The sequence below is a fragment of the Podarcis tiliguerta genome (assembly GCF_965153285.1).
Source record: "Podarcis tiliguerta genome assembly, chromosome: 10".
NCBI lineage: Eukaryota > Metazoa > Chordata > Lepidosauria > Squamata > Lacertidae > Podarcis > Podarcis tiliguerta.
Genome location: NC_139543.1, coordinates 1,560,890 through 1,581,769, shown reverse-complemented (window position 1 = coordinate 1,581,769; position 20,880 = coordinate 1,560,890). Strand labels below are relative to the sequence as shown.

The 20,880-nt window shown below is 45.5% G+C and overlaps 1 protein-coding gene across 1 annotated transcript in view; it reads right to left on the bottom strand.

Moving 5' to 3' along the window:
* CAMK1D (calcium/calmodulin dependent protein kinase ID) overlaps nt 1-20,607 on the bottom strand; it is a 200,416-nt gene extending 179,809 nt beyond the window's left edge. Inside the window, exon 1 of the mRNA XM_083399980.1 lies at nt 20,024-20,607. Coding sequence (XP_083256106.1) covers nt 20,024-20,115 — 92 coding nt within the window. The 5' untranslated portion in view covers nt 20,116-20,607. The remainder of the gene's footprint in view (nt 1-20,023) is intronic.
* Between the last annotated feature and the right edge of the window lie 273 nt (nt 20,608-20,880).

Here is a 20,880-nt window from a genome sequence, read left to right as displayed (position 1 = left end):
GCAAAAATACCCAAGGAGTTTCCAATCATTAATAAATATCAACAATTATTTTTATCTAATTAAATATATCAACTTCACCATACCTCTCTCAAAAAAAATTCCCCAATCAGCACTTTGAAGAAAAGGAGTGATGCTGTGTCCCACGTGGGAAGCTTCAGAAGCATCTGCTGTATGACACGCCATTGTGAGACTGTACTATTGGTCTAATTCTGTGCAGCTCTTTACATTTTCTTGGAAAGAGTACTGGGGTACTTTTAAAGACTAATTAATGCATCGCGGCATGAATTTTTTGCAGGCAAGTTCATTCTTCCTGTGGAGTGGAGTGGAGGCCCATGTACCTATATTTATGGTTACCAGATGTCCCTGTTTCCTGGGGACGCATTTACAAATCTGTCCCTGGACAAAGTCCATCCCTGGAATGTCCCCGGATTTCATTTAATGTCCCCGGATTTATATTTTAAGTGTTGTAGATTTATTAGTAGGGAATGAATATTCTGTGATTGGTTCAACGGCACAAAACACATCATCTGGGGACTTCCGGTGAGGCAAAATGGCGGGCGCCACAGCAGCGAACAGCTCCTGAAGCCAGCCAGAGCCAACTGTGCTACCAGGCTGGCTCCGGGCTGCTGAGACTGCTGCTGCCGCCGCCACTGCCGAGGGGGAATTGGGGACGCCCGGTGCATCAACTGGGGGAACTGCTGACACCCTCCCCCTGCGACCCAAATCGAGCCGGGAGAGAGAGCGCCTGGCCACCCAGCCAACTGCCCAGTGGCGCTCCAGGGCCAGGAAAACCCCAGAGCCGATGCAGGGAGAAGGAGGGGAGAAGGAGAAGGAAGAGGGAGAAAGAGGAAGGAGAAAAAAGAGGGGAGCCCCGACCTTGCCGCGTCGCTGCTGCTGCTGCTGCCACTGAGGAGGAGAGGTAGGAGAGGTAGGAGAGCACCGGGAGGGCAAGGACACGTGGCCGAGCCCAGGTCCGACCCAAGCCTACTCCATGGTGGCTAGCGCTCCAAGAGAGCAGGCCAGGGCCCAGATGAAGGACAGAGGAGACCACAAAAGAGAAGATACTACTTCTTAATTCCTCCCCCAAAAAAGTGTCCCCGAATTCTTGGGGGAAAATCTGGTAACCTTACACCATATTGGAATAGGCTCTCCCTTTGAAAGCTCAAACAGCAATACATTTGATAGCCTTTAAGGTTTTGCTTGATGCTCTGTCTTTATTTGTTACAACAGGCTGGCATAGTCGATCTTCCAAAATTAGTTATTAGGTTTCATGGACGAAAGGTTCATGCTCACCTAGAAAACGATAAATAACACACCGGAGCAAAAAAAATCCAGTTGTGTCCCAGGGAAACTTGGGGTTCCCCCAAAGCCTTTCATGGTCTCCTCAGTCAGAAACTCTGTAATGATGGGCAAGCTTGCCCACAAGCTCAGCTTACCCATCTGCTATCTTGTATGCCTCCTAAGTAAGGTTGTGTTGAGAATTAGCTACGATATCTGGGCTGGATCTAGACCCATCAAATAAGTGATTCAGTTAAACACACTGTAAACTTCATACAGGGAAATCCCATTGGTGAAAAACGGGACGCCATCTCGTGTCACATTCCAGTGAGCACTCAGGGTTAATTTCCTTCAGAGTGGAGATGTTTAATCTTCTTGCAGTCCATGGGACTCTCAAGAGTCTCCTCCAGCACCATAATTCAAAAGCATCAATTCTTCGGTGATCAGCCTTCTTTATGGTCCAGCTCTCACTTCCATACATCACTACTGGGAAAACCAGAGCTTTAACTATACAGACCTTTGTCACCTCTATTGTGAAGTGGTAACTAGAAGGCCTTAGGCAACCTAGTCTTTCTCTGTCTCTCAACCTCAGCACCCACCCCCATCTGTCATACAGGGAAAATAACATTCACCTGCCTTATAGGATTATAGGTCTTATAGGTCTTTATAGGCCTTATAGGTCTTTTCACCATTACAGGATAATGTCTGTGAAACACTCTAAAGTGCTACACAAATGCCAACTATTATTATCTTCCCATACAACTATAGGGGAGGGTTCTGGGTGTGTTCTAGGGCACACTGAGTCATTCATGCAGGATATGTGCTGCCTAGAACATTCCCCAGAACTTTGCGGAATATAAAGGGAGGAAAATATTTTATAGAAAAGGCCGAAAACCAATACATCAGGGGGTGAAATGGAAACCATGGGTATTGAAGAAATAAATCACCCAACTTTCATTCAGGATCAAACTGCATTATCGTTTGGCTAGGGACAGATAAATGACAAAAGGGTTAGTAATGAGAGCATTATTCTCTGTTATAAGACCTATATGAGCAATATTACTGAAAGCAAATGATTCAACTGTGATTGCCAGTGATTAAAAGTGTCAGGTTTTTATTAAAGTGACACTCAGTGGAAATGAAATAGAGTATTTATATTATCTGCTCTGCAAATTAGTTTTTGATTTTGTCACGGTTCCCTTGTCAAATGAGAGAATGAGTTGAGTAATTGCTTAAGACACAATGATAGAGATGTGTCAGATTTAACAGTTGCCATGCAATTCTTTGTTCTCAGCTATGTATGTGGGGGCCCAAGGGCTCAATAAATGTCCTGCCTTTGCACCCAAACTGGGAATTGCAATAATTAAAGCAGATGTTTGTCAACCATCTGTAAGATCCCAAAATATGAACAATTGGCTCCCTAAAAACATGCAAGTTCATTGGTTGTTTTCTCCACACCTGATGCCTGGCAGCTGAAAGTTTGAACTAATTCTGTCGATACTGAAAATACCGCTGCCTGCCACCCCAATCTCCAAGTGGTGCAGAGATGCCAGGAGTTCCAGGGCTCAGCCAAGGGTCCATGTTTCCTTTTGGGAATGAGGCACAGTGGAGACTGCAGTGTCTTTATGATACATTGTTTATTTACACATTAAATAGTCTATAAAAATGGTACACAGATAGATAAATTAACTAAACAGAGAAAGAGGAAAGCTGTACACAAAAGGAGAGGATAAATGGGGAGGGAGTACATATGGAACATTCCAAAACCTTCAAACTACATTTTAGAGACTTAGGTTCATGACATCTGAACTGAGCCATATTATTTGGGATGACTCCCTTTTAAATAATTATTATATATGTGGTATTATATCTGTAATGAGCAAGTCATACATGCTACTTATCATTTAATGCTACAGACATCAAGGAAACAATGTGCATTTGTAGATCAGACCATAGAAATACCAAAGGAGAAGATGACTGTCTTTCACATTTTATTTTTATGGGAATTCTGCTTTAGATATAAGCAAACTTTATTTTGGAAATAAAACTTAGTGTCACACTTGATTACTAAGTGAACTTGTTAGTGTTATAAAAGCACAGGAGGTGACAGTATAAAGAAGAAATGTTCAAGCATAATATATGTGTAGCAAATGAAGTGCACACTAGTGGAATTGCACTGGAATTGCTTTGACCTTCCTCCCTCTTCATCCAGACTTCTCTCACAAAGCGTTAGCAGAATTCTGTCATTTTGACAGAATATAGGAAAGCAGTACTGCAGGCAGATCCTTCAGAGAGGCAATCCTTGGAAGAAGCAAAAACAAGCAGGAAAGCCATGCGGATGCAAGCTTGAAACTGGAAGATTTATAACCTCCAGCTATTTTATGATGAACACAGACATGGTCAGCTTCACTGACAAAAGGAACTGCCAAGTTAGGTAGGCAATGTGGTGCTCTCCAGATGTTGTGGACTATAACTCCCATCATCCCTGACCATTGGCTATGCTGGTGAGCAGCTGCAGTTCACAACATCTGAACAGCATCATGCTGGCTATTCCAGTGCTAGTCTATATTACAGCTGGTGAAACTCAGAAGTATTTCTGATTTTATGTTAACGACATGTAGAAATCCAGCAAAGAGCTCCACTGATTCCACAGAATGAACTGAATGGGGGGGGGGGGAGAATAGTACTCAAAATTCATTAAGATGGCAATCTTAAACTTATCTACAAGAGAGTAAGCTCAACTGAACACAGAACTGAGCAAAAATATATATGGGATTGTGCCGATAGCCACGATAGCAGCAAATGGGATTATGTGAAGTGCATAAAACTTTGTGTTATACTCTGGGTCATTGAATAGAGAGCATTAGATACATGGTGATGGTATGCAAGATCAACTTTGTCCTTCTAAATAGTCTATCTACTATTCCTGCTCTCTTCCAAGTTCCTATCATTTGTGTTTATATGATGGAGCCTTTGTATAGCTTTCAGCAAGAGAATTGCTGTTCAGTACAGTTTATGATGACATAAATACGGGGGCTAGTTAATTAAAATTAATGGCCAGCACTTCAAAATTACAGTTGCACGTCATGGTATTTTTTCATCTTGAAGAGCCTTGGCGTATCTTTACACAACTCCATTAAAAAGCAATCTCCTCCTTACAGCACACAGTATAGGATGAGAATAATAACTTGCAGAGATTTGATGCTTTGATGACATAATAAGGAAAAAGAAAAAGTCCTACAATCACATCTTTTAATATGATTGAGCATGGAACCCTTCTGGACCAGCTCTTCAGGATGGGTAGCAGGGGCACTGCTTTGCAGTGGCTTCATTACTACCAGCAGGTTGTATCCAGAGAATAGTCCTGGGAAATTGTGTTTCAGTCACATGGTCCTTGCATTATGGTGTGTTGCAGCACATGAACTTGTCTTGAATGCTGTCTAAAATCTATATCGAGCACTTCCGGTTTAGCTTGACGTGGCGGAGGCTGTTGATTACATTCACATGGGATATTTTGAGGATGAGATGGGAGTAATCATCCTCCCAACCCCCCCCCCCCCCGGGCTGGTAGGAATGAAGGGCCAGGGGGCGCTGGGTGGAAAACACTGTGCGTCTCTTTGGCAACTCTCCAAAGTCGCAGCCATGAGCGAACAAACTCCTGTTTTTGAAGATGGTAATTCGGACTTAATTAACAGACATGTTCTGAGTAAGGGGAGATAAACTAGTCTGCGAACTGATTCAGCCATTGAGGAGCTAAAGGATTCGAGTGGAAGAGAGACTATGGAACTGGTATGTCGGAACGGAAGGGGGGGAGCCTCCTTTGTTTCTTTTTTATATACTGCATGTTTGCTACTTTACTTGGCAAATCCGCCTGGAAAGTCTGAATACCGATTGATTATATACGCAAGCGAGACTGTGCTGTACTGTAATATTGACATAATTTTGACCTAATTATTAACTGTGTGGGAAAGATTTACGAATTTGCAATTAATTCTGATGGACTGTTAAGATTGGAAGATGGGAATTAAGGCTTCCAGCCAAAGTTCAGGCTTATCTAGTGACTAGTGGGGTGCCACAGGGTTCTGTCTTGGGCCCGGTCTTATTCAACATCTTTATCAACGACTTGGATGATGGACTCAAGGGCATCCTGATCAAATTTGCAGATGACACCAAACTGGGAGGGGTGGCTAACACCCCAGAAGACAGGATCACACTTCAAAACGACCTTGACAGATTAGAGAACTGGGCCAAAACAAACAAGATGAATTTTAACAGGGAGAAATGTAAAGTATTGCACTTGGGCAAAAAAAAATGAGAGGCACAAATACAAGATGGGTGACACCTGGCTTGAGAGCAGTACATGTGAAAAGGATCTAGGAGTCTTGGTTGACCACAAACTTAACATGAGCCAACAGTGTGACGCGGCAGCTAAAAAAGCCAATGCAATTCTGGGCTGCATCAATAGGAGTATAGCATCTAGATCAAGGGAAGTAATAGTGCCACTGTATTCTGCTCTGGTCAGACCTCACCTGGAGTACTGTGTCCAGTTCTGGGCACCACAGTTCAAGAAGGACACTGACAAACTGGAACGTGTCCAGAGGAGGGCAACCAAAATGGTCCAAGGCCTGGAAACGATGCCTTATGAGGAACGGCTAAGGGAGCTGGGCATGTTTAGCCTGGAGAAGAGGAGGTTAAGGGGTGATATGATAGCCATGTTCAAATATATAAAAGGATGTCACATAGAGGAGGGAGAAAGGTTGTTTTCTGCTGCTCCAGAGAAGCGGACACGGAGCAATGGATACAAACTACAAGAAAGAAGATTCCACCTAAACATTAGGAAGAACTTCCTGACAGTAAGAGCTGTTCGACAGTGGAATTTGCTGCCAAGGAGTGTGGTGGAGTCTCCTTCTTTGGAGGTCTTTAAGCAGAGGCTTGACAACCATATGTCAGGAGTGCTCTGATGGTGTTTCCTGCTTGGCAGGGGGTTGGACTCGATGACCCTTGTGGTCTCTTCCAACTCTATGATTCTATGATTCTATGATTCTATGATTCTATCTGTTCTGGTATGAGATGAAACGAAGAGGCAGAAAGCCAGATTTCCTCCATTTGGGACATGTTGTATTGGATAACTCCTGGCAGGAAGAAGTGAAAGTGAAAGACACAGAAGAAAATAAACACCCACACAGAAATATACTGTTTTGATATAACTCACTTGCTGGACAAACTCAGAGGCTCAGAGGCTGTGAAAACGAACGAAGGATTAACATCAGATTGATTTATGGGAACCACCTGGACTAATTAAGAAAGCAGTCCAAATGAGAGATGATGGCAATCCTCCGACCTCAGAGCATGGGAAGTCAAACAAAGTTTTACGATTTGGCTTAATATTTGGACTGTTGATTATTTTATAATTTGAAATGTCTTTAATGTGGCCTTTACTGGATTGTTAAACTGGAAAACTTAAATATTTTTTTTTTTTAATTAAATCTCTGGGAGCTGTCATGATGAGATTTGGAGCAAAGTGTCATGCTGATGACACACGGCTCTGTTTCTCCATAACATGTGGGTCAGGAGAAGCTGTGCAAGATTGGAATATTGCCTGGGCACAGTGGTAGACTGGATGAGGGCCAATAAACTGTGCTTGAACCTTGGGAAGATAGAGGCACTGGTGGTAGTTGGTTCCCATGTCTGGAAGACTGGCCAGTTGCTTGTTCTGGATGGGGTTGTACTCCCTCTGAAGGAACGGGTGAAAAGTTTGGGGGTGCTCCTAGATCCATCTTTGTCACTACAGGCTCAAATAGCCTCAGTGACTAGGAGTGCCTTTGAACAGCTATGGCTGGTACACCAACAATGCCTATTCTTGGACAGGGGCAGCCTGGCCATGGTGATTCAGGCTGTGGTAACCTCAAGTCTACTACTGCAATTTGTGGGGCTCCCATTGCACATGGTCCAGAAGCTTCAGCTGGTGCAAAATGCTGCAGTTAGACTGTAGGTTAAAAATCCCAGCACATGTTTTACTTATTTAATGTCTTAGTTTAACTGATGTTGTGCTATAGCTCTTTGGTAGTCTTCCTGTATCCCTATTATACTCTGCTCAGAAATGGCATTATTAAGTGGTATGAAAATTCTTAAAATAAATAAATAGATGTGAATAGCAAGTTCAGCCATCTGTGTGAACCTCTCTATATCTGAGAGCTCCCTGGTATACCATGGTGGCTAAGAGAAGCAGCCTTCTTCAGATATTACCTCAAACTCATGAAAGGAATGGGAAGTGAGGGTGCTTGAAGAGGACCAGACAAAGCTCTCAATGAGGAAGTCCTTGGTTCAACTCCTGCTGCTGCCACAAACTCACTGCGTGACCTTGGGCACTCTTCTCGCTCAGTCTTAGCTTTCCTCCCCACCTGCAATCAAGGGATAAGGGCCTAACTCACTGGCGGAGGAAGAGGGGGGCGGGGGAGCACCCAGCCCCCGCAGCACAATCCCAGTGGGGTTCCGTCGCGGCTGCCGCCCACCCCCAGAATGCGCACTCCGCCCCTGCAGGCAGCATGTCACGCCCCCAGAACGTGCGCCAGCCCCGCCCCCGCCTGCTCTCCGCCCCTGGTGCCAGAGCATGAAGCTCCGCCCCTGGCCTAACTTACAGGGCTGCTGTGTAGGTTACAAACTTTTCATGCAAAGTGCCTCGAACTTTTAAAGCATTATGTAAATACTAAGTGTAAGTGTAGGGCTTTACACATTTGGTCCAGTTCCACACCCAAACCTTAGTTGCACCAAATCCATGTTGCTGAGCTTTTATGCCACCCACTTCTCATTCCTGCCAACCGACTGCTTATAATGAGGGGATTGACATTGTGCTGTTTTTATTATTAGTATATGCATATAGTTTTAATTCTATCAGTGTTTCATTGGTTTTAATGATTTCCCCCCTACATTTTTAGCTGTTTTTATTTTTATCAGTAAGCCACCTTGAATCCCTGTCAGGGGAAAAGGTGGAGTGTACATAAATACATAACATCAACAAGTCAGTTTCCTTATTTGAGTTTTAGAATACTCACGTCTTAGCACCAAGACCTCATAAAACAGTACACAGATAGAAACTGAACCTAACCAAAATTATTCTAAGGCAATAGCAAAAATAAGATTTTAAAGGGCTTCTTGAATGCCAGAACTGAATGAACAGAGAGTTCCACAATTGCAGGACCACCACCAAGGAGGTCCTCTTTCATGTGCTCACCAACCTAACCAATTTCACTGGCAGGCACACAAGTAGGACCTCAGATGCAGATCTTAGATTACAAACTGGAACATACACAGGTGCAGTAGCAGTTGCACCTGGCACAAAAGTAGCATCTGACCCCGGCTGGCATCCTGGCTGCTGCATTTTCCACTAGTTGGCATTTCCAGACCATCTTCAGAGGCAGCCCCACATGAAGTGCATTGCAATAGTCAAAGCATGGAGATGGCCAGAGCATGAGTGACCAAAGCGATGTCCTGCCATTCCTGCAGCTGATGTACCAGACTGAGAGGGTAGAATTTACTGCGACCAGGGCTCCCTTTGGTGCCTCTCCAGCACTGGAGCCTGCCCCTTTGCAGCAAATGGGTCACTGCCATACCATCCACCACCTGCCTTTGTCTAGAGGGCGACATTGCTTGTAAGCTTCCTACTCATTCGTTTTAGTGTTGCTCTTCCAGCAGGAAGAGAACAAAATTAGAATAAATAATGATGAATCAAAAAAGTCTTCACAATTCTTTGAAAATCCTTTAAAGGGGGAGAAGGGAAGAAATAAGGCCTCCCATGGTAGGGAATGCCATACTCCAGGTGCCACAAATGAGAAGGCCCTGCATCATGTCCTAGCCAGCTGGACTCTGATGGTGGTGGGAAATAGAGCAAACCCACATGGATTTGAAAGTATTTTATGGAAAGAACATTAACATTTTGGTTCACCTCATACTTTGGACTAGTTTTGTAAAGCTTTGAGTGATGGTGTTGATTTTGTCTCAACTACTGAAATGTTGAATTATTTATGAACAAATTTGAGATATTTCAGTGGCTTTTCTTCTTTGTCTTATTGGCTATACTGAGCAACAATAGAAAAAGAAACCTTCAGACGTGGCATTTTAATAGCAAGAATGAACTGATCATGTAATGGAAAATTCATGCAGCCCTTCTCTCTCCTCTGTTACTGTATTTACTTCATCTTAACATAATTTGGTCTGTTTACATAAAAGCTTGATATCTTAACTTGCTTTGCTTTCTGGTTTGTATGCATAATGAAGACATTATTCACAAGACAAAGCAAAGAACCCCAGGAGTCCTACCAAGAATGATTGTCTCAGCAATGGAACAATTATTACCACAGGAGGGTGAAGCTGCAAAATGCACTGCAGCCATCTGATATAGTGAAGTCTCAAGTAAGGTACAATGTAGCAAAATCCCCCGGTTTCCCACTTACTGAGATCCTCCTTTGAACCCATTGGTTGGGGGAGCAGCCTAAGGCGCATCTGGAGTCTTCCCCTCTTGTTTTCTGGGGTTGGCCGATTGGCTGTTTTGGTTGCCATTCAGCCACGTTGCATGGCAGGAGGAGAGGCAGATCCCTGGAACCATCAGGCTGAAGCAACTGGCTTTGGGGTGGACCTGAGAGGGAACCTTTCTCCTCTAGTCTGCTAGTAGAGCTTGCCCATTGCCATCACCCTGATTCATGTGTCAATGTCCTTGATGCAGCAGTGACCTGCATTTGCAACCGGTCTTTGCTATGCAGAGTTTTGCCTTCTTCATAGTAATGATAGTAAGGTAAAGGTAAAGGTACCCCTGCCCGTACGGGCCAGTCTTGCCAGACTCTAGGGTTGTGCGCCCATCTCACTCAAGAGGCCGGGGGCCAGCGCTGTCCGAAGACACTTCCGGGTCACGTGGCCAGCGTGACATCGCTGCTCTGGCGAGCCAGAGCCGCACACGGAAACGCCGTTTACCTTCCCGCTAGTAAGCGGTCCCTATTTATCTACTTGCACCCGGGGTGCTTTCGAACTGCTAGGTTGGCAGGCGCTGGGACCGAACAGCGGGAGCGCACCCCGCCGCGGGGATTCGAACCGCCGACCTTTCGATCGGCAAGCCCTAGGCACTGAGGCTTTAACCCACAGCGCCACCCGCTGTCCCTAGAGTAATGATAGTAGATGTACTTTAATTGTGTGTTTTTTCTTCACTTCTGCCGCAGTCCTTTCATTGCAGGTGCTGGAGGCACTGAGCCAAATCAATTGCAGGGGTAAATGTGGGTTGAACTGCCAGCTCCCCAAGAGAATCTTGGGGTTGCCCTGGGCAACCATAGCAGGTGTCCAGGCCAATGGCTCTGCTCTTCAGAAAGGTGCTAATTACTAGAAACTACTATTAGGCCAGCAACCACCCTACCTGGCTGGCACCACACCTGTGAAACAAAAAGGCAAGTGTCTGGTTCTTCCCTACCCTGGAGAAAAGCTCACAGATGTAAATACATGAACAAGAGTGCTTCATATCATATTCACCACCTCACTAAATCCATCAAAGGAGCATCACTTTCCCTGGGCTATAATTAAAAAGAAACCACAACAGCAGCACCAAGCAAACGCAGAAGTAGATGTTGGCATATGTTCAAGTCAGTTGATCAGGAAAGCCACAAACAGTAAAGAGGATGTTAAGGATGTGTGAAAACTGCTTTAAGCCTCTCAGAGATAGAGGCTACTTAGAGTTCTTTTACTTTTCTACTCAAAAACTATTTTGTCTAAAGTAGAAGGGAAGAACACATTTTGTAGTTCATAACTTCGCTGGGAATATAAAGGTTTGGATCCAAAGGCAGGTGCCCCTCTTGCAGCAGAGGAGGGATACCTTTCCCATCTCTGCTTCCCCCGCCAACACTGGCTCCGGGGGGCAGGGGGGTGAAGGGATCCTCCAAAGCAGCTCTTGGGGGGGGGGCTGCACATAGAGAAGTGGAAAAGGACAAATGGCCCACAACACAGCTGAAAGTAGCTTTTAGATCCAAGCCACTGCACCTTCAGAAACATTTAACTCCCCCGCTGGCCCCCGGCCTCTTGAGTGAGATGGGCGCACAACCCTAGAGTCTGTCAAGACTGGCCCGTACGGGCAGGGGCACCTTTACCTTTTACCAGCACATCACTGCATTCTAAATAAATTTTCCACTTCAAATACAATGACATTTTCCTTGGTTTTCAAATGCACACATATTTCCTAATATAATCAAGGTTTTTCCACTCCTATGAGAATGGACAGAAATGATAGTGAGAACAAGCTAGTCAGAATCTCTATTCAGCTGTTACATCTTCCCTTTACATTACTGGCCAAATGAAAGTATTGTGTTTCTATGGTAGCAATCTTGGAACTCCCTGACCAGAGAGGGGAGTGAGAAGTCTGTTGAAAAGAGCCACGTGATCCGCCCTGCCTGAATAATCATGTATGCCCCTGCATGGCAGGACAGGGCCACACTGAAGTGCTCCCTGTCCCACAAGGGCGAGTGGTGTGTGAGAAGGGAACGAGAACAAAACTTGTACGAGTCTCAGACTGCAAATCTATGCACACTTTTCCAGAGAAAGCCCCACTGAACACAGTAGAAATTACTTCTGAGTAAGCACATGAATGATTGCATTGTCAATTATCATTCAACTGACTGATTAAATTTGCACAGAAATGCATAAGAATAAAACCATCCTTTCGAACATGGCAAAAAGCACATATTGTTCCAGCTCCCACTTTCAGACTCAGGGCTTGAGCTATTGTCACAGTTATTAGGTTTAAATGGTTTATTCCAAAAATCAATATAGTGTTCCAGCATACAGCAGGCTACAGGTTACAAGATTATAAGCCACAGCAGACACTATGATACAAGGCTAGGCATCAGCTGTGACCTTGACCCAGCAACTGACATGCTCCCTGGACTCTCCTTTTGAAAAGAGGCACCATCATTTGCACAGTTGATGTCCCAAACCTTGGGATCAGTGCTTTTTTTCTTGCGGTACTCAACAGTCTGCAGTACCTACACCATTTTTCCTAGAAAAAATCACTGGCTTTGGGCATTTATTTGTATGACACAGAACACACCACAGAGCTGTGGATCTGGGGCATGTTTACACTGCTACCACTGTCCTTGAAAATGATGTAAAAGCAAAAGATCATAATTGTTTCATTTGGGCTTGCCTGGTTGTTACAAACTTAGATAATATGGTTCTCAACTTACCACCAGTAATGGTGTTCACATATCCAAGAGTCATAGTCAACACTTAAGAGGACCTACTTAATAGGACCTAATTTTACACTCATTTTCAAGAGTATGAAAACAAGTATGAACTGAAAAGTTATTATTCGCAACAGCTTAATGAAGCAAGTTAGACTTGAAAAGAATCTCCAGAGCTGCATCTGTCATGTTTATCGCTTTGCAGACTGATTTGTGCATCAACGATACAGTAAAAGCAACAATTAACAACATTACAACAGTAATAATAATTAGCAAACATATATCTTTGCTCTGTTTCTGAGTAATATAACTGTAATCAAAATCTGTTTTAAAATATACTACCATGATGTTCATACATCCTAACTGAGAAAGCATATACTCTGCAGGGGCCTGTAATTCCTTTAATTTTCTTTGGTTATCATGTCAATCATTTTTTAAAGCTCTAGCTTATTATGATGTGCTGCTGGCCTGTGAATTGTTTTAGACAGTTGTTTTAAATGAGAGGGTTTTATTGAGCTGTGCTATTGCAGTTTATGATTGTTAATTAAGTGAGCATGGCCTTGAAATGTTTAAAATAAATATATTCTATGTAAGTTATAAAATAGGGATTACATTTTTAATTATGAGAAGATAATAGATACAACGGAATGCAAGAACAGAGAGAGAGAGAGAAATGTATAGACTCTACTTTTCAATGTCTATCTGGTGAGCATCTTGCTTAAGCTCCCTTACAATATGTAAGCTTAGTACAAAATAAAAGATAAAAACCACTGCCAAAACATGTTTGTGTCCGTTTGAAATTGAAGAAGGCCTTGAAGATTTTCAAGAGGATGCAACAGTTTGTCTAACTCAGAGGTCGGCAACCTTAATCGGAGGATGGGCCGGTTGACTCTCTGTCCATCGGAGGATGGGCCAGAGTGTGTGCGCACACGCGCTCTTCCGGGTCGGAGGAGCACCCGTGCGCATGCGCACACACTATTTGCAGCGCTCCTCCGGTGCTTTCCCCTCCTCAGCCAAAAAGTTCTGGTACTCACCATGAAGTTGTTATAGTGAATGCCACACTTTTAACATTTGGTGGGGAAAGAGGCCAGCCCTGCGTTCCCTTGAGTTTACCCAGGGGGGAAACACTGCTAGGAATTGATGGTGGTCAGAAACAGAGGAACAAGTGTCATGGTCTAAAGGGGGCACCCTTTCCTGAATGGGGCATAAGGGTTGCCATGGGACACGCATGAAAAAGCACTGTCCTGTCATAAACTTGCCATCAGTGTTGGGACAACTGCAGACACCTCATCAACCAGACTCCTAAAAATCTCATGTGAAAGCCTAGAAATGTAAATATTAGCCCAGCTTTCCACAAGACTAGTTTAAAAAACGGTGCTATTAGATCCTAGGCAGAGCCGTAGCTACCGGGGGGGGGGGATAGTCAGGGCTTTTGCCCCAGGTAAAACCCCCAGAGGGGTGTCATTGAGGCTCCCAGCCTGTGTGTGTGTGCATGCGAATGTGTTGGGGGGCAAACTGGGTCTTGGACCCGGGTGTAATAAAGCCTAGTTTTGCCCCATCCTAGGAACCAGAAGAAATATTATTTCAACCCTTCCTCCCATGGTCCCAGTCGTGCACTACAATGATGAACTGGTAGCATAAGAAGCTAATGTTAGAATGCATGCTTCAACAAACAAAAACCTATGAGTCATATGATCAACACTCACTAACACATGTCAGTGCAGAATATGGTTCAGTTTCAGTATTGGGGCAAAATTAAATTACCGTATTTTTCGCTCTATAAGACGCACCAGACCACAAGACGCACCTAGTTTTTGGAGGAGGAAAACAAGAAAAAAAATATTCTGAATCTCAGAAGCCAGAACAACAAGAGGGATCACTGCGCAGCGAAAGCAGCAATCCCTCTTGCTGTTCTGGCTTCTGGGATAGCTGCGCAGCCTGCATTCGCTCCATAAGACGCGCACACATTTCCCCTTACTTTTTAGGAGGGAAAAAGTGAGTCTTATAGAGCAAAAAATACGGTATAAAATTATGTCATGGTAGTTGAACTAACAAAATTACCAGAGTTATCCAAAATAATTTGCATTAATTTCTAGTTGCCTCATAGACAAGACTAAGGAACAATGGACAAAGCTTTTAGCTATTCGTAAATTCTATAAAAGTAGCTACTATAAAACATACATGCTCAAAGCCTTTTAAAAGGTGCAGCAGAAACAAGATTAGAATATATAATTATTTCAGTTTGGCATTCTCCTATCAGAAGCTATAAGCAGTCAGATATCAGTACTGGTATAGGCTACGGTGACAGAATATATGACAAATAGAGGTTTTTTGGTAGTGGAACTTGTTTTGTGAATTTTTACATCAGTGGGCTTAGGCCTGTGCAGCTCTGCATAAGATTAGACTGAAAGATCACTAGAACTTACTCCTAAGTAAGTGTATGCAACAAGGCTGCAATCCTCTGCATATTTACTTGGGACTAAACCTCTGAATTAAATAGCACTTACTTTTCTAAGCAAAAATAGACATCAGAACTGAAAGACTTGTAGCCCTCCAGATGTTGTTTGACTCCAGCCAGCATGGCCCATGGTCAGGGATTATTATAGCTGTATTTTAACAACAGGTTCCTCATCCCTGATGTAAAAGATCCAGCTTCAAGTGGTTGTGTGGGGAGAAACATCAGGGAACCTTTGCTGCGTCTGGCGCACAAATACTCTCATTCAGGCCCAAGCTGCACACTGTGCACAAATGCATGTCTTGGTAGCCTAAGGGCCCTTTTAGAACAGCAAAAGCCAATGAAATTTCAGCCTCACTCACTCATTCATGGCTCATTTTCCTCACAATGTCTACAGCAGCTCCCATGACCAGTGCTTTTCAGCCAGTGGTACTTCAAAGTATGTCAGGTTTTACAAGTACCATCAGTTGAAAAGCATTCAATCAAACCATTCTCCTAGGCCTTACACATGTTATTTTTCACTTAAAAGCCTATCTATCTCCTCTATATGAGCCAGGAGAATTGGAAGCAGAACGTTAAGTGTTCAGGTCTCCAAGGCAGGGGTGGAGGAAGGGGCGCCCCAGGTGTCACCACTGTGGGTGTGACAAAATGCCAGGCGGCACTCACTACGGGGCCTGCAATGTCTCTCCTGGGAGACACGGTGAATTGGGTGGCTCTGCGCTGCCCAAACTGTCTGCCCACTGCCTCCCCCCCCCCCCAGCTCTAGGGCGGCTGAGTGGGAGGAGGCAGGCAGACTCCGGAGGCTCTGCGTATGGGAGGCTCGCCCCATCCCTATGGCGTGCCACCCTAGATGCCCGAGTGGCTTCCTCTGCCGCGGCTCCAAGGAATTCAATATTTTCCATGTAGCTTATATGACTGCATAAGAATGAAGTCACCATTCCACTGACTGTAAATCAATCCAGCTTTACACTGCTTATGACTCAGGACTACATGAACAAAAGAACACAGACTTGACCCATTCCATAAGCATTTTGGAAAATTAATGAAGATGGGAAAGGTAGACAATGGCTCGCTTCTCATGCCATGGTATGCTATCATTACCATGCACCTACCTGTCTGGGCAGTTTGGCTGCTCTCTGCTCGCATGCAAAGGAAATTAGCCAAAATCCTAGGTTAGTATTAAATCCAACCAAGGGATCATGGTTTGCTTTGTTCAAACAAACTGTTACTAACAAGCCAAGAACAAACCTTGACTTATCATCATGGTTTGTCTGGCATGAAACAAACCACAACCTCTGGTTTGAACCATAATGCTAAGCCAGGCTTTTAGAGCTATGCATATTTATTCAGAAGCACATCCGGGCTGAATATGCATGGGATTGCTATCTTACAGTGCAATCCCAGCCATGTCTACTCAGAAGTAAATCCCACAGAATTAAATGGGGCTTACTTCTAGGTAAGCCCCTTCATGGATCACTGCCTTGCCGTGGTGAAGGGGCTTGAATAACTCAGAGAAGCTATGAATTATGCTGTGCAGGGCTGGGCTGGATGAATTCCAAGCCGGAATTAAGATTGCCGGAAGAAATATCAACAACCGCAGATATGCAGATGACACAACCTTGATGGCAGAAAGTGAGGAGGAATTAAAGAACCTTTTAATGAGGGTGAAAGAGGAGAGCGCAAAATATGGTTTGAAGCTCAACATCAAAAAAACGAAGATCATGTCCACTGGGCCCATCACCTCCTGGCAAATAGAAGGGGAAGAAATGGAGGCAGTGAGAGATTTTACTTTCTTGGGCTCCATGATCACTGCAGATGGTGACAGCAGTCACGAAATTAAAAGACGCCTGCTTCTTGGGAGAAAAGCAATGACAAACCTAGACAGCATCTTAAAAGCAGAGACATCAGCTTGCCAACAAAGGTCCATATAGTAAAAGCTATGGTTTTCCCAGTGGTGATGTATGGAAGTGAGAGCTGGACCATAAAGAAGGCTGATCGCCGAAGAATTGATGCTTTTGAATTATGGAGCTGGAGGAGATTCTTGAGAGTCCCATGGACTGCAAGAAGATCAAACCTATCCATTCTGAAGGAAATCAGCCCTGAGCGCTCAGTGGAAGGACAGATCCTGAAGCTGAGGCTCCAATACTTTGGCCACCTCATGAGAAGAGAAGACTCCCTGGAAAAGACCCTGATGTTGGGAAAGATTGAGGGTACAAGGAGAAGGGGAGAACAGAGGGAGAGATGGTTGGACAGTGTTCTCGAAGATACTAATATGAGTTTAACCAAACTGCGGGAGGCAGTGGAAGACAGGAGTGCCTGGCGTGCTCTGGTCCATGGGGTCATGAAGAGTCGGACACGACTAAACAACTAAACAACAACAACTTCTAGGTAAGAGTTTAGGATTGCAGCCTTAATTGTAATGTGGTGTCCTGTGTATGTGTCACAATTCCAAGGAGCACAGCCAAGGTACAGGGTTTGTTAGGTGCAGCATCTAACCTGAGAGTCACAGTTCTCATTTTAAAAACCAGTCTCTAACCCTCATAGTAGTGAGCATATATTTGAAAGCATGTAGGAAAAGTGTGGTGAAATCTCATAAGCCAGATGGATGGACAAATAAGTCTTCCAATGGCAGGGAAGGATTCCAGTTCCCTGAAGACCTCCTTATTCCTTCCTGTGGCAAACCAAGTCAGAATGCATCAGGCAAAATAGGAGGAATTGCAGAATACATTATTCCATGCAAAATAAATTAAGTTTAAATTGTGTAAGTTATACAAGTCACAGAATCCAGTTTTCCTTGATACAGCAGTTAGATTGTGTTGAGCAGAATTTGGTTTTTTTACGAGTGCACCCAACCCAGGGCATAATGAAATGGCTTAAAATAGAAATTGCCGAAAATGTTGGCAACCCTGTTGTATTCTTAACCAAACTTTTCCTGGTCCTAACTTTCATGCATAAAATTAAGTCCAGGTGTTTTATAAGAAAACCACAAAACCTCCAAGTTGACAACTATATAGTTAAATATAGCTTTGTGGTCATAGATCATAAATTACAACACTAACCAATTAAAGGTTAATGGCACAAGTGATCTAGTAGTAAACGTAATTATTTTCTTTGGCACAAGCTACAGGAAACCATTTGAATCAATGCATCACCTTCAGGGCAAGATGACGCCACTATGCAGTATTTACTGATAGGCATTCTAGTCAGTGGCAGCGCTGGAATTGTCCCCAAAGTCAAATACCTTTTAGACCATCTGAAGCATCCAAACTCGTGCAGAGTGCATTTCTAAATAGGCATAGAGGTAAAATTTTATAATCACTATACTGCTTCTTAAATGAGTCTCTTATGATGACTCTATGCTCTCCAACACAGTTTAGCTAATATTAATTATTACATGACAAGAAAAGGCTTGTTTCTATTATACAAAGTCTTGATAGTACAAGTTATTAGCAAACACCCAGGGACAAAAAATAGTGCTAATATCCACAGAGCAGCACACACATAAAGTGGAATATATGTTTTGCTACCTATTATGAATGCCTGATCAATACCAACCTGCATAAACCACCTCCATGTTAAATGTCCGGTTGCTGCACTCATGTTCAGAAAATCAGGATAGTAACATTTTCAACAAACTTCCCCCATGAAACACAGCGAAACATAAATGTCATGACAATGCTAGCGTGAGGTTTTTATTGTACGGGCAGGGTGCAGCAAGTGTAGTACAAGTTAATACTGCCATAATAATTATCACCTAAGCTATCCTAAAGAGGCATAGCATTAAAAATGCAGCTGCACTTACAGCAGAGCCAGATGTGTATACAAACCTAAAATCAACAACTACATCCAGTCCATCTATTGACCTTTCCTACAATACACAGCCATCTGCACCTAGAACATCTTATTTAAAAAACAACTGCTAAACTGAAAACTATTTTCCTATCACACCTTGTTCCTTTAAACTATTTGAGTATGTTGATTCAGACAAAAAAATTTTTTTAAAAAAACTGTTTTGCTAATCTGTGTATCCAAGCACTATAAATAAAGAGGGGGGGGAGGGCATACTCTAGCAACAACAGTTAAGCTACACCAATGCACTGGGAAAACCCCACAGCCAATCCACTCTGATTATTCTGCTCTTCTTTCTATGAATAGACTCTGCAGTCAGCTTTAGAAGAAAGCATAAAAGTCAAACCATATTTACGCTGTCCTTTTAAATTCCATTGCTATTAATATGTACAGCTGACTCTCCTGATTCCTATATGACAGCATGCATTTTGCCCCCAAAAGAAAAGGGCAGTTATCATTGCCACTGTTTCACAGTAGCTTGTGATCTACGCAATGCAAAAAGCACGGCATATTTGAACAGCGCCTTTTCAAGGATTCATAAGACCTTAAAAATCTCAATAGCAGAGTACACATGCGCGCACACTTTCACCAGCACACCTGCCTTCTCATATGCTGGCATTTGCAAATGTGAACATTAAAATACTGCACTGCTTTGCTTCATACCCTCTGGCTGAACTATGTTCCCCAGGGAGAGCTGCCCAGCCCAAGTTCCCTCTCGCACGGCTATAATGCAGCAGCCTCCAAGGATGCACGGACACGCAAACAGGGGATCTGCCCAAGTGTCAAATTATGTCCACGGCGCCCTCTGAAAACTGAAACACGCGCATGCCAGCACGGCCCCCAAATGCCGCAGCACATGTGCCCTGTCCGCATGCCCATCCCGTGCCCAGCAGCACCCCGTCTCCTTCCTCTCCCGCGCTCAGCCCGGACTTCTGTCTGCGCTGAGCCCCGGCACCGGGCGGGCGGGAGCGAGCTCTGCCCGCCGGCCCGGCCCGAAGGGGCCCCGGGGCTCCTGGACGGGGACGGGGGGTCCCAGGCAAACCTGGCATTCCCGCTCCACATAGACGGGGAGCGAGCGAGGAGGGACTCTGCCCCGAGGGAGGAGAAGGGAGCGCTCTCCTGGCCCCAAGGCGGGGAGTTGCGCCTCTGTCCGACTCCCGCGGCCGGGCCGGAGCCCCCTCGCCCGCCCCGCCGGTGCCCAGCCCGGACGCTGCCTGGCGCGGCCACTTACGTGCCCAGGGTCTCCTTGAACTCGAAGATCTGGCTGATGTCGTCGGCTTGCTTCTTCCACGAGGAGCCGTCCTCGCCGTTCTCGCGGGCCATGGCGCGGCGGCCGAGGGAGCGCAGCCCGGGCGGCTTTTGCTTTCTCTTCGGCGGCTCCTCGGCTCGGCTCGCCGCCGCCGCTGCTGCTGCTGCCTCGCGCGCCCACTTCCTGCTCCTGCTCCTCCCGCCGCTGCTGCTGCTGCTGCTGCCGCCGCCGCCGCCGCTTCTCCTCCTCCGCTCTCCCTCCCGGCCCCTTTTCGGCAGCCTCCCCTCCCGACCAGAAAGCGGGCCGAGCCGCGACAGGCCAACTTCCCCCCGCCCAGGTCCGCCTTCGCCTCGGCCTCTATATCACCCCCCCCCGCCTCCCTCGCTTGGCGGCTCTTTCGCAGCCCCGAAGGAACTTTGCAGCCCGAGGGACGCAGCGCAGCGCGGACTCGGCTGGCCTCAGGCGCGGCGTTTGGGCGGCACGTTGGGCTGCGCTTGGTTGTTATGGAAATGGCCGGGCGGGGAAGCGAGCCAGCCAAGCCGCCGCCCCCCGCGCCGCCCCCCGCGCGCCTCCTCCAGGCTTCCCGCCGCCGCCGCCTGCGGAAGGACTCGAGACAAATTCGCATTGCAGCAAAAGGATCCTTTATGTATATGTATAGACACGGCGGCCCGCCGGAGCCCCGCGCGCCCCTTTCTCGGCTCCCCTCTCTCCCGCGCAGCCCTGCCTGGCCAGCCCCAGCCGGAGCCGCGGGGCGCCCGGCCTCCCTGGAGGCGAAGCGCCCGGCGCCGGAAAGGGGCCTCGACACCTGGGCGCCGCCGCTCAGCGACCCCCGGCTCCGG